The sequence below is a fragment of the Corythoichthys intestinalis genome, chromosome 3, assembly GCF_030265065.1.
Source record: "Corythoichthys intestinalis isolate RoL2023-P3 chromosome 3, ASM3026506v1, whole genome shotgun sequence".
NCBI lineage: Eukaryota > Metazoa > Chordata > Actinopteri > Syngnathiformes > Syngnathidae > Corythoichthys > Corythoichthys intestinalis.
The window spans coordinates 42328835-42343499 of record NC_080397.1 but is presented as its reverse complement, the minus strand read 5'-3'; the positions used below and the strand labels follow the sequence as shown (position 1 = coordinate 42343499).

The 14665-nt window shown below is 36.7% G+C and overlaps 1 protein-coding gene across 2 annotated transcripts in view; it reads left to right on the top strand.

Moving 5' to 3' along the window:
* The first annotated feature begins 3111 nt into the window (after nt 1-3111).
* The window catches only part of golga1 (golgin A1), a 31711-nt gene continuing 20157 nt past the window's right edge, over nt 3112-14665 (top strand). The window contains exons 1-5 of one of the 2 annotated variants that reach the window (XM_057832838.1): nt 3112-3294; nt 5059-5342; nt 7695-7785; nt 11420-11527; nt 13959-14056. In XM_057832838.1, the coding sequence (XP_057688821.1) occupies nt 5214-5342; nt 7695-7785; nt 11420-11527; nt 13959-14056 (426 nt within the window). In that variant the 5' untranslated portion in view covers nt 3112-3294; nt 5059-5213. The remainder of the gene's footprint in view (nt 3295-5058; nt 5343-7694; nt 7786-11419; nt 11528-13958; nt 14057-14665) is intronic. The other variant, XM_057832839.1, reaches the window with a different exon arrangement.

The window sequence follows — 14665 nt, the reverse complement described above, 5'->3', positions numbered from 1 at the left end:
GAACAATGCGTGTGTGAAGTAAAGTCTATATTTTTAGATCGTGCTTGATGCAGTTTGCTGCCAAACATAGACGATTATCCTTTGTTTGTTTCCCAAATTAAGTATGAAGACAAAATTCCTCGATAAAATATTTTCAGGTCTAGTCCCATGTTGACATGTGCTGATTATGGGTTTCAAGGTATACTGTTGTATGTAAATGTCAAGGTTTCAAAACCGCAAACATTTTCTGTCGTACCGTCCCTAAGGTTTTAGCTATTTTTTTTAAGTCCCCAAAATGCATGGAGAAATCCCTCGCTTGCAGATGCAAGGCCCAACCCTCACCTACCGATTGTTGCTCAGTGTCAGTGAGTCAGCTGTGCTACACGATGGCTGAAAGAGGTGAAATTCCTGAACTTTTTTCCCCCATCGAAGAAAAAAATCTAGTATCGGAATACTTCGGCTACAGAAAAGTTACAGACGGCCGTGGCTTAGAGGAGGAAGGCCAACAGACATTTAGAACATTTTTGCGGAGGGTGGCTGCCGAGGAGGAAATACCTCCAAAATGATTTCACATTTATTCAAAATTAAAGGTTAGTAAACACTGTCATGAACGTTTCCCACCAGCTACGAGAGTTAACTCCAGCGTTTTAAGTGTGTCTAGCGGTGGTAAAACATGTTTTTTTCCTCTCCGGCCACTGTGTGTTGCGCAAGAGAGAGTGTATAATCTAAACATGACATGGTGAATGGCGTATACACCATCACCTCAGCAGTGCCAGTGGGGCTTTCTCAAGGCTAAGGAGAAAAGTCTTTGAGAACTGCGATATCCAGGCAATAACATATATCCTGGTCTATAAAGCAGTGGTGCTCCCCGCTCTCTTATATGGATCAGAGACCTGGACCACGTACAGCAGGCACTCAAAGGCACTTGAGGCTCACCATCAAAGATGCCTTTCAGCTGGGTGGACAGACGGACCAACATCAGCGTCTTGGAGCAAGCAAATATTTCCACCATCACTGCCACCATTACCCAAAACCAACTGAAATGGTCTGGCCATGTTGTCAGAATGCTTGACTCTCACCTCCCAAAACAAGTCCTCTTCTCGCAGCTTGCTGAAGGGCAGCGGTCGCCTGGAGGCCAAAAGAAGAGGTTTAAGAACAACATAAACCTAAAGAAGTGTCACATTGACGTAAAAGCCTGGGAAGACATGACAGCCGACAGGTCGTCCTGGAGAAACATCGTCCGTGAGGGTGCTGCACAGTACAACACTGATCTCCACCGTGCTGAACAAGACAAACGCAGACTCAGGAAGGAGAGAGTGACCTCTAAACAGGACCAACCCAAACCCACCACAACTACTTTACCCTGCCCACACTGCAGCAGAATAATTGGGTCCAGAATCAGCCTCTATGCCCACCTAAAGACCCACAAGGACTAAGAGGCAGGATAGTCATACCTCTAACACATTTTAGAGCTGTAATTGAAATACCTTGAGGCCATGAAACAGTGATATTTTGGCTTAAGGTTATCATACCATCAGAATATCATACCGGCACATGCCTCCCATGCAGGCACGTGCAGAGGGGGGGCAGAGGGTGCATGAGCACCTGCCCCCTTGCCCCTACATGCCCAATGTGCCACTTTTGACTGGGCTTTAAAAATCTGTCTGTGCGCTAAACCGCCGCATACCTCCCCCTACCCCCTCCATGCTGTTCTTTTTTGACCTGGGTGTGTGGTGAGGAGTCCAAGGACATCTGTTGGTTGGAAACAAACGGTGTTACCCTTATAAGCTGTGTTGGAGACCAGGTTTATTGTGTTTAAAATAATAATAATACATAATTTTTTCTTATACAATTTTCTATTTAAATGATTACTCGCCCCCCATGGCTATTTTGATCCGTGTGTCTCTACTCCCTGTAGGCAACCATATTTGTCCGTTCGCTTTACGTTATCGAGAAAGGTACAAGTTCTCGTTTTAATCTAGATGTAATCTTTGCAATCTGTCCCTTTATTTATTTTTCTGTGATTCCGGTGTTTGTATGAATCTTAATGTGATAATTTGGTAATTCCATTTCTATGTGTTTTGTGGTAATGTTTTTGTATCGTTCCCGCTATTCACCCTTGTTAAGTGTTGTGTCTTCTCTCTCCACATCGTTATTGAGAGAAAGAAATTAAGAAAGTTTTAAAAATCAAAGCCACCCTAGAATCTGAGTTTTTAAATTTAAGATTTATATTTCATTATGTAGACATGCCTCATAAGGAGAGGAGGTTAAGAGATTAAAAAAAAAAAAAAAAAGGCGCTGGATGAGGCTGCTAAAGGCAGTGGATCCCTCATCAGTTGGGTGAAGAGCACAATTGATAAGAATAACAGAGTTTGCAAGGATATTCAGGTATAAAATACAACAATTATAAACACAATTACAATGTTAGTCTATAACATTTTATGTCATTACTTTTCCACTATTATGTGCTAGAGTTGTCAAATATGGATAACGAAATAATAGTTTTGAAAAAACTGCTGATGGTGGCTCAGTGAACATCTTATGTGTTTTGTTCTCAGATAAACAAGTTGAAGGAAGTTTTGATTTAGAGGTTGAAGGAAGAAAAGAGGCAAAGACTGACTGAGTCACAGTCAGAAAGTGTTGATGACAGTGTTGATTTCTATTCACTATTCCCCACTCCCAATTAAAGTGTCACAGTCACAGCCAATTATACTGCAAAGCTGGTTAAACTGGAAGTTATGTTGTTGTAAGGTGTATTAAATTCTTGTACATGTGCCCCTTTTGATCTATGAGCATCTGCCCCTCAATCGGTCTCTTCACGGCCCTGCTCCCATGTCAGTGAAATCAAACAGTATGTATATAGACACATGGACACCGCATTGGGAATATTGATGTCCTTATATGGAATATTAAACAAGCTATATATATATCAGTATGGCCTACAACTGCCTGTTGCCAGATAACTGGTTGCTATTATTTATTTTTAAGCTATGAATAATTTTGCAATTCATCCAGTAAAAAAAATGAAATACTAATGTGAGATATGAATGCTGCTCTTGCTCTTCCCTTTCTCACTGCTAGAGAGCGCAGCATCTTTGTTGGTTCCAGTGCCCGTCCAATGAACAAAAAGTCTGCGCCGTGACGTCATTTTTCATCTGTTCGGCGATTACGTGTAGCTCACAAACTACGCTGGTTAGCTTGACAGATGTAAGAGAAACAACTGGGTGACTATCGCAACGACACTTTTTCTCGAGCGGCCAAGGCAAACTCATCTGGCATGATAAAACCTCGCCAGCTAAATTCGGGGTTGTTTAGGTAAGAGAAAGTCTACTCTAATGAGCAGACAAGCTAACAATTGCTAACCGAGCCGGGTGGTTGTAATGTTAACTTTGATTATTATGACAAGTTTATGACCGCTTTAGCGCCTGATAATCACCCTTTGGTAATGTTTTTCAAAACAATGTACCTACATTCTGCACATCGAAAATATTCGATTGATAAGACCTACCGAACAAAATCCCGACAATGAAGCGAAAGCTGTCACTTGACATTTTTTTCTATATTTAAATAAAACTTGTGCCATTGTAAGATTTCCTCGCTGAAACACAATCAACAAATAAAGTTAAATTATGCCCTGTTCATGACGTTATTCCAAAAACGTGCTATTATTTAAATAAACTCCGATATCACGTAAAGTCTGATTTATTGGCGTCAGTAAGATACTAGCTATACACTTCAGTCGTATTTAAAATCACACGGGTTTAGTTTAGAACTTAATTTACCCATCTTTTCAGTATGTCATGTAATATTTATAAATCATATATAATATATGCTCAAGGGCGTAGGTTTGCATAGGGACGGTAGGGACATAACACTGCCAACTTTTCAGGATGCTCAAATTATCTCAACCAACTTTTAAGCAACCGTATTTGCATCATATAATGACTTCAGTTATATAGGCCATTTAGATTGTCTTCCTATACTGTATGTTGTAAGGATAGAATTGATCCTACCATTAGTGAATTACAGTTCTTTCATTATGTTCAGAGTTACACTGAACCCTTTTCACTCGCTGAATGTGCCAGTCCACCCCCCCCCTCAAATGCACGTTTGATTGGCTGATGACTTGAACCCCCCCACACACCCATTCAAAGTCAGACAGAAATACAACATGCCGCCTCCCCCGCCCCCTTCAAAGACGAGGGATATTAGAAGTTTTTCTGACAGCAGCAGCAGCCACTGTAAGTAAGGTAAAAAGATATCAATGTTGTGGAGATGGGAAACACTCCACTAATTTTGCTACTGCTACTGTGCTTCAAGTCGATTTTACGCACTCAGATTTCTTGAAATAAGAAAAACAGCTAGCTGAAAATAAGCTTATTTTAAGCAAAAAGTGTGTATATTTAATCTTAATTCATGAATATTGTTCAAAACATTATTAGAAAGATTTTTTTTTCTTGATTTAGGTGAAAAATTACTAACTTTTAGATGTATGGGCTCAATACAAACGAATTGTAATATTAACTTAAAGTAAGTGGAAGAATCTGACGCATTAATCTGTTAACTAGCCTTCAACACTCAAAAAAGATGGAGAAAATTATTTGACTAGGTTTAACAAAAAATATCAGATTAAGACGTTATAAATTTGCAGTGTGAAAGTTAGTGTAGGTCAATACAGATTCATTTTGCATTAATCATTTAGCCTATCAATTAATTAGTTTAGTCTTGGTGAGATGTAGCCCTGACCCCCATTCACCAAATATGTTTGGTCTTTTTAATCACCCGTCCCCAGCAAAAAGTGTACATACAGGTTATGCTGTTATATCGTCCCTTCCAATATTAAGACCAAATTTACGCCTTTGTATATACTGTATTATGATATTATTGATCATTGCCTGTTGACAACAGTGGTGATGGTCAATTCACAATTGCTCCACTCACTGCTATTGCAATCTCATCTGTTGGCTTTGCCGCCGCAAGCCTTCTCTGCAAAAGTTTTGTCTCCAACAATTGTGTTTTTGTCGAAAGTGTGGTCAGATTTTTTTTATTTACAAGAAATCTTTCTCTCTCTACCTCCAGATTTAGCAGAATGGCAATACTAATCTGTTCTTCATCTGAGGGGTGCTGCCGAAGAACGTCTTTTTGTTACGCAAAAAAACAATGAATTCTATCTACTGTATGGTGGTCCATACATCCTAGAAGCTTCTGTTAAGGAGTTTGCTGCTCGAACAGACATGTTTGCTAAGTTGAAGAAAAAGATTGCAGACGAGGCAGCCACGGCCCCGCGTAGCGGGGTTCGTTTACCTCGTACCTTCAGCAAAGAATCCATCACCTCAGTGGGGGCAGACTCAGGGGATGACTTTGTAAGTTCTCTTTAAGATTGTATTCTTTAATGGTTTATATTTCCCTGAAGCATATCCTTTAAGGCAGGGGTGTCCAAACTTTTTGCAAAGGGGGCCAGATTTGGTGTGGTAAAAATTTGGGGGACCGACCTTGGCTGACATCCTTTCAGTAGAACAATATATGTAAGCAAATTTTAGCAAGCCATTCAGTGTGTCACATTTGCTTTATTATTTTTTTAATGACTAATTTCAACAATCTCACAACTAGCCTTTGTGGCGTTCTCTTTCGACTCTCAGGCTCTTGCAAAATACTGCTGCTGTGAAATTAAACTAGCTTCAAGTTGCATCAAATTCTTGCTGCGTATCTTCCCTGTAATCTTGTCGTACATATCAGCGTGTCTTGTTTGGTAATATTGCCTCACATTGAAATCTTTAAAAACAGCGACTGTCTCTTTGCAAATGAGGCAGTTGTCGCGTATTTTAGTGAAGAAGTAGTCCAATTTCCACCTATCCTTGAAGCGTCGGCCGTCGCAGTCAACTTTCTTTTCTGTTGATTGTTGCCATTTTTGAAAATGGAAGTAATGGGTCACACGGGGTAATGTTGCTTAGCCCTTAAATACCTGCAACATGAAGCAATTATAAGAGAATCCCAAAATTTGAAAAATAAGGTCCTAATGAAACCTTTTTTCTCAAATTTGTAAGAGGAAAAATCAAAATGAATATGTGTAATATATACCCATGCTAAATCATGTTTTTTTCTCTCATGGAACCTGCAGATGCATGTGTTGACTTGCATTCATCATTTTTTTTTTTTTTTTTCAAAAAGAAATGTCAAAATTCTAAATTAGTCTCAAAATCATGAAATTTTAGGTGTATCAAATGTGATACATTTGGCAACAAAGGGTTAAAGTGCTGCTGCTTTTTAGTGGGTAAATGAGGAGCAGCATTTTGTGTGTAAGCTACTTCATATGCTGGTTGCAGTACTGCTGACCAATTTATTAAGTCTGTGTGCAGGCCAGACGTTATTGATTTTATGACAGAGGCTGGGGGCCCGATGAAATTTGACCCCGGGCCGCATTTGGACCCCGGGCCGGACTTTGGACACGTCTGCTTTAAGGCATTGCTTTGCTCATGATGTCTTGAGGGTTTTCTGTCAAACATGACTTTTTGAATACATAGAAATAGAAATGAATAAGCATCAAATGATGTTAGTGCAGAAAATTCATTACCACTGCTATTGCCACATGTATCTAAAATCTCTAACTATTTAACAAAGTCCACTCTAAAATTACCAAATTATTTCACTTCTTGAAAACCTGTACCTTTTATTATACCTTTAAGATAATTGATTAAAAAGTTGCCACAGAGTTTGAGAAATTATTATTATTATTATTTTACTAGATACTTTATTCCAGGGTTGTCCAAACCGCTCCTCAATGGGCGCTGTGGGTCCTGGTTTTTGTTCCTACCAATCAAACACAGAAAATTTCACCAATGAAGTTTCTATAAAAACAAATGGCACCTGACTGAAATACATTGATTACACTTGTAAGACACCAGATTGGTGAAAAGGTGTCATCTTTTGTTGGAATGAAATCCAGCACCCACTGCGGCCCTATGTAGAATAGTTTGAACACCCCTGCTTTACTCTGTCTGAATTATCATATTTAGAGCACCATTGATATATGGTAGTTGCTAAGAGCTCCTGTGTTTTATTTAAAAGGTATTAATGCTGTACCAGCATAAGTCAAATCATGGAATAATGATCCAAACACTTGTGAAATAGTCACCTGTCAGACAGTTGGTTTGGTGTAACGTTGCTAAACAACCATGATGACTTTAAGGGCTGGACTCTGGGATCCAAAGCTAACTCTACACAAGGATATTGTGTTACTTGAGTTCTGACAAAACATTAAACTGTATGTTTGGATTTGTTAATTTGAAACACTTGTTTTGGAATTATAAAAAAATATATTTTTTATGCTTACATTTTACTATTATTTTTAAATGCAGTATATTCATGTGTTACATTGTTCAAATGATGCTGTGAATGTGATGGTATTGTTCTCGGTAAATGCTGTCATGTTTATTCTGAGAATTCTCTATTTTTCTTAGACGTATCATGGTTATTGTTTTCCCTGCAGTTGAAGCCACAGCTCAGCTACACTTACATAAATGATTTAGAGTTGTCCAAGCAGTGATGGCAGTTGATGTTGCAACATTTATTGCACCGTGCAAGCCTTCATATTCTTTCATATTAAAAATGTAAATTGTTTGCAGTTTTAGAATTAAAAAAAAAAATCACAAAATGGAACACATAGGCAGTGTAGATATTTGAGTCATCTAAATAATACTACTCACTTTCAAATACAGGCATCTGATGGAAGCAGCTCCAGGGATGACCTGCCTGCCCAGCTGCTCAGAAGGAACTATCAGATCCGTAAACTAGAGGCAAAGCTATCAGGTGGGGACATTTAGTCTATAATAGTCAGAAAATAATATTCCAATGACCAGCCTACCTGTGTGGAGTGTGCATTTTTTCTGTGTGGGTTTGCACTTTTTAAAAAAATGCAAATAAGGTTAATTGACAAGTCTAAATTGTCCATAAGTGTGAATGTAAATATGACTTGTTTATCTTAATGTGCCTCCTGAGTGATTTCTCACTCAAAGTCAGCTGAGATAGACTTCACCCTATCTGCAACCCCAGATAAAGTCCTGGATGGATGGACTATTTTTTTCCTATTCATTTTCTGTACCGCTTATCCTTACAAGGGTTGAAGGGGTCTTGGAGCCTATCCCAGCTAACTAATGGCAGAAGGCATGGTACACCCTCATCTGACTGCCAGCCAACCGCAGTAGATGGATTTTCTTGTGCAAAAACCTGTTTGCTAAGGTTTTTGTTTTCAGTCTAGCATGTCTTGTTTTGGTTCATGGTGGATGACTTGGTATTTAGGTTAGAAAAACTTTGTACTTTATAATGTAAACAGTTTCGGCAAGTAGTGCTGGTGTATTATTACCACTTTTGTACAATATAATAATAGTAATTAAAACATGTACCGTATTGGCCCGAATATAAGACAGTCCTGATTATAAGACGACCCCCTCTTTTTCAAGACTCAAGTTTGAAAAAAGAACAAATTAATTTTTATACCGAAAATAATTACAGTACATCTGAAACAAATGCTTATAACAATATATTTGAGAGAAAAAGCATGCTATTTTGCCTCATTCAAATCTTAATATCTGAACATTTAAATATGTAAACTAAAGTGCAATCACATTCGTAAATGAATGGCTTCTGGTTTTTGAAATGTAAATAAACCAATCTATTGTGATAAAACAACAAAATTGCAATAACTGCATTAACCATCAACGTGAAGTCTAACTGTAACTGTAGTCTTGAAACAAAACTGAATAAGGAAAAACATTGCAATAAAATAATGCAAACTGGTCAAACTTGAGAGTAGCTGAGAGTTGTCATGACAGAACATCGGTTTAATGATATCTGGCGCCATCTAGCGTCGTGAATGGGTATAATGTCTAGAGCACGAATATAAGACGACCCCCACTTTTTCAGTCTTATTTCAATGCAAAAAACACCGTCTTATATTCAGGCCAATACGTTATCGTTATTATTATTATTATCAGCAGGAGTGCCAAAAATACAGTGGGGAGAACAAGTATTTGATACACTGCCAATGGGAAAACCAGCAAAATCGGCAGTGTATCAAATACTTGTTCTCCCCATTGTAAATGAATATAAGTCAAAATTTTGATAAATAATTACTAGGGCTGTCAAAATTATCGCGTTAATGGGCGTTAATTAATTTTTTAAATTAATCACGTTAAAATATTTGACGCAATTAACGCATGCACTAAATGACCTGCTCGCACATTGCCTCAGATTACAATGAGGCCGTTTATGGACATTAAGAGTGAAGAGAATGCCACCAGCCGCTTGGGGGCAGCGCCATTCCATACTAATGTTATTTCTTCTAAACGTGGGAGAATTAGTAGTTGTGAGACGTTTATGCTGTATTCACAATGCAATGCAAATTGCTATTTGTGCTCCACACATATTTCGGTAAGTTTTCTTTCTTTTAGTGGCAATTATGTGTCTCTTGTTGTATTTTGGGTAAGATATGTACAGATATGTTATACAGTAAAGGCGAGTGGACACAGGCGTTCTTTGGACCGCGCCGTTTATTGGCATAAGCTTCTCCTTCACAACAAACATAAGTATCGTTTAGTGAAAGCACAACAAAAATAATATTCCTATCTCTCCCCCAAAAAAATGTTCACAAAAAGAAAAGCACTTCAGTCTATAGTAATGAGGCCCTATTCTGACACACAGTTAAACAACAATGCAAAATGAACTGGCATTCCATATCAAAATAGCTATGCAAAATACACATAAAACTTAAGACTTTGGTCACTCTATTTTTATTATTGTTATTTTTCTTATTATTATTATATTAACTCTACTTTTGATTGAAAATTTTACAAATTTTATTAAAACAAAAACATGAAGAGGGGTTTTAATTAGGGCTGTCAAAATTATCGCGTTAACGCGCGGTAATTAATTTTTTTAATTAATCACGTTAAAATATTTGACGCAATTAACGCACATGTCCCGCTCAGATAGTATTCTGTCTTTTGGTAAGTTTTACAGCAAGGTTTTTTGTGCAGTCTAACAGCGAACTCTTGTGGTCACTTTGCAACATGGTTTATTGCTTTCTTGCCAGTTCACTATGGCTGCAAGACGTCTCGGGCTGACGCCTACGTTGTAATGTTGTGCTTATATGATCCTTGGACAAGATTTGTCCGTAAGTATGGTTGTTGTAAAGAATGTACATATTATGTTAGTAAGCGAAATGTTATTTTTTGTATGAGACGCTTTTTGTTTATGTTTAGTGAACCTGTATAGCGTGCTAAGCTAACGTTGTTGCTAATGCAATGCTTGTGTACTTTTTTTTGTAGTTTTACTACGGTCTAAAGAGGACAATGGTTTGAGGCCATTTTATTAATAAATCAGATAAAAAAGGAAGAAGTCCGATTATTAAGGCGTTGTTCACTAGCTGTCTAGCTTTGGAAAAAGTAGACGCTTCGGACTGAGGACAGCATAGACAGATTTAAATGACAGTAGAGTGAAATGCCCACTACAGTCCTTATGTACAGTATGTTGAATGTATATATCCATCTTGTGTCTTATCTTTCCATTCCAACAATTTATTTTACAGAATATATATATAATTTACAGAAAAATATGGCATATTTTATAGATGGTTTGAATTGCGATTAATTGCGATTAATTACGATTAATTAATTTTTAAGCTGTAATTAACTCGATTAAAAATTTTAATCGTTTGACAGCCCTAGTTTTAATATAAAATTACTATAACTTGTAACTATAACAATTATCTTTTAAGAACTACAAGTCTTTCTATCCGTGGATCACTTTAACAGAAATAATGTTAATAATGGCATTTGTGGATTTATTGTTACAATAAACAAATACTGTACTTATGTACAGTATGTTGCATGTATATATATCCGTCGTGTGTCTTATCTTTCCATTCCAACAATAATTTACAGAAAAATATGGCATATTTTAGAGATGGTTTAAATTGCGATTAATTGCGATTAATTAATTTTTAAGCTGTAATTAACTCGATTAAAATTTTTAATTTTTAAAAAAGTTTGACAGCCCTAATTATTACACTTGTGTGCAATCACATTCTTATGACGCAACAATTATTTGTAGTTTTGCTCAATTTTATCATCGTATTGACTGTCATTTTGCAGTTGTCAACATCTGCAAGTCCAACTCAAGAACAAAAGCAAGTCCAGGTCGAAATACTTGCAAGAGTAATTGGGTCGTAATTATTCTTACAAACACAGTCAATTTGAAAGACAAGACAAGAATATGTATACAAATAATACAATATGTAATACAAAATGTTTTAATGGTGGTAGCAGTTGACCTGATTGAAGCATGCCACATGGGTGTTGCAATTTTTATTCTGCAGTTTTACAACAATTGTAGTTTTTTTTTCATTGATATCTCATTTCATCACCCTGCATCCCAACATCACTAGACTATGCTGAGCAGCTGCGAGTAATGCAGAAGACCAAGGAGAAGCTTGAAATTGCATTAGAAAACCATCAGGATTGTACGTACCTCTCCTCTCGCTCCCCTCCTACCAGTGAGCTACTTTTCTCTTATCTGTCAATCAGCTGTATTAACCAACTCACTGCTTCATTCCTTTTCTCCAAAAAGTAGTTTCTACTTTTCATGTGTGCTACAGATGCTGTGTAAATGTTTTTTGTCATAGTGAAGGATCTTGAATCCCAAGACCTTTTAATACTGACTTTGTTCAGTCAGTGTTAATGATACTCTGGGAAATCTAACAGCTACTCCTGTCAAGCCGTGCTCTCCATGTTTGATTGTTTTTTATTTTTTACTACTTTGGAGATGTTTTAATGCTTAAATGTTACTGGTCTTCTGAGTGTGATATACACTGATGTGATCATGAGCCAGATTTAAGCATACAGTGATTTGTTCTCTTCGGACACTTAAAGAGACCCTTAATTTTGAAAGGAAGTTGAAACGTTTTGCTCTTATTTCAAGAGCATTGTTTGGCTGTCCTCATCCCATTTAAATTCAAGACAGTCTGATGTTTACTTTTCTCGACCTAGCTCTTGTAAACAATTTCATAGTCTGGTGAGCAATGTTAAGATACACTACTAATAATAATATGCTAACTTCGTGATGCACTCCTAATATTGTATTTATAAAATGTGTATGCAAATTAGCTCTTGGGGTAGTATACGTGTAAAATTAAAAAAGGAAATTTAGTAGTTGTTCGTTGAGTTTCTAATTCACTTGAATCCTATATCGAAGGTTCTTTTTTTTTTTTTTTTTAACTAGATATTTAATATTTGGACTGCTGGAGTGATGTTTTACCACATCATTCAGTTATAACGGTGAAAAATCCAACCTTTAAATATGTAAACCTATGCATCATTTGAGGAAAAACGAAAAACGAATCCGCTTAAAGAATATAGTGTAAATATAAAAATGAAATGTAGTATGATTAGTAAATAAAGTTGTTACCTAGAAATGTGGACTTGCTCGTTGTGAATTATGTTTTGGAGGTTTTGCTACAGCCGTTGACATGCTCTTGTGCAGTATGCAATGTATCAAATGCCTCCTATATTAATGTGCAAGATTACATATTTTTAGATTTTTCTAATCCAATACTAGTGTACACAACATATTCAATTCACTGTGTATAGGTATGCATTTGCTAGGATTTTTGCATTGGGCCTTTAAATATCTGATACCCTAAATTGACTGAAATGGTGTGTTGAAGAAACCCTCTTTAAGAACCCTTTGCATTATTGGGATCCAGTCTACTATAATTGTCATCTCACAAAACCAAAAGCAGTACCCGTAACATTTCAATGACACCAGTTTTTCTCATCTTGCTTTTCACACTATCTTAACTCTATCCATCACATATCACAATATGTGGTTCTTTCGTCTGTTCTTTGGGCCCAAATCAACTCTCACAATGATTTTACATGCATGCATGCCCAAGCTACTGTCAACCAGAGATGGGTAGGGTAGCCAAAGATTTTACTCACGTAAGAGTAGCATTACTTCAAAAATATTATATTACTCAGGTAAAAGTAAAATTATCATCCAAAAAAATTACAGTACAGCACAAGTAAAAAAGTATTCACTAAAAGAATATTCAAGTAATGAGTAACTGGTTACAGTGTCTGGTGTTGTTGTTGTTGTTGTTGTTTTTTAACAATGGTACATTTATTTTTCTTAGCACAAAGTCATCTATATCAACTGTTATAATGCTTTACTATTACCTATTACATGACAATATAAGGCAACCCCCCCCCCAAAAATCATCAGATTCTGACTAGAAAAATCTACAGAAATGAAACATCACCTGTCCAAAGACCATGTCTGCCTTCTAGTGGAGAAAACCTTTCCTCCCATGAATTGATCATATCTCAGGTTTTCCATGGTCTATTGGTGCCAAAGAAAAACAGTGTGAAATAGTTTATTTTTTATGGTTCTGTAAGGTTGATTGGGCTGGCGTGATCATAGAACTTCCAACTGCAAGCTTGTGTGTGGTTATGTTACTGTATTGTTATGTCTGATTGGTATAATGGAGCCATGTTTCTTATTGCGACATCTCAGTGGTGAAACTGGTAGAGCCACTGTGTGCATCTCTGGCAAAAATAAAGCAAAATCTATTATTTAGAATAAAGAAGAAAAATGTAACGACTAGTGTAGCCCAAGTAGCAGAGTCAGAGTAAAAATAAAAATTCTGGTTTGGTAAAACTACCTTAAGAAGTAAATTTTTCTCAAAAGTTACTCAAGTAAATGTAATGCGTTACTACCCATCTCTGCTGTCAACAGTAATCAAGTGGGGTTACAGCTTGTAAGGCAGCCCTTGTTTTGGATCACATCACAATACTTTTCTATTATGCTCACTGTTTTACTTTTTAGCATTTGCTGTTTTGGCTTGCCTCTTGCTTGCAGTCAACTTGATGTGTGTGTTTATTTTTAGTCTTCCCCTTTGTTTTACTTTATCTCACTTTTTTGTCTAGCTTCCATAAAAAAACTTCAAGAGCAGAATGAGTTTCACCAGGCGAACAAAGCCAAAATGGAAGAGGGGATGACTCTAGCACTGGACAAAAAGGATCAGGTAAATGTTCATCTGATTCATCCTTACATACATATACGGTGCTGTTTAAAAGAATTTGCCTCTTTTTCTTTTTTTTTTTTTTTTGCATATTAATGACTTGCATGTTACAGATCATCAAACCAATTAATGCTCACAAATTCATTTAAAGCAAATATTAAATGCAAATATTATAAATAATGATTTTATTAAAGGAAAAGAATTCCAGCCTATCATGCCTGTGTTTAAAGCCTTGGTCATTTTAATTCAATTAAAAGGTTTGTGCTACTCGTGGCAGCAGTTAGTGAAATCAGATCTCTGTGATAACTGGTGGTGAAACCTTTACAAGGACATTTTGCCATACTCAGTTATAGCCGAGGGTTTACGAGCATGAGATGCACATTTAAGGTAATTCAGCTTGTCTCAATATGGCAGCCTTTGACATGGCAAGGATTTATAGTTTTAATAATTATACAGGGTGGTTGTCCAGAAGTGCGTAACTGGATGTTTGTTCTTTAGGCTTAAAGAGCATACGACACGAGAAAAAGTCTTAAATGGCATTATTATGTGAATTAGAATCATATTTTGAGACGATTCGACTATATACAACAATTTAGCAAAGCACAGATGACA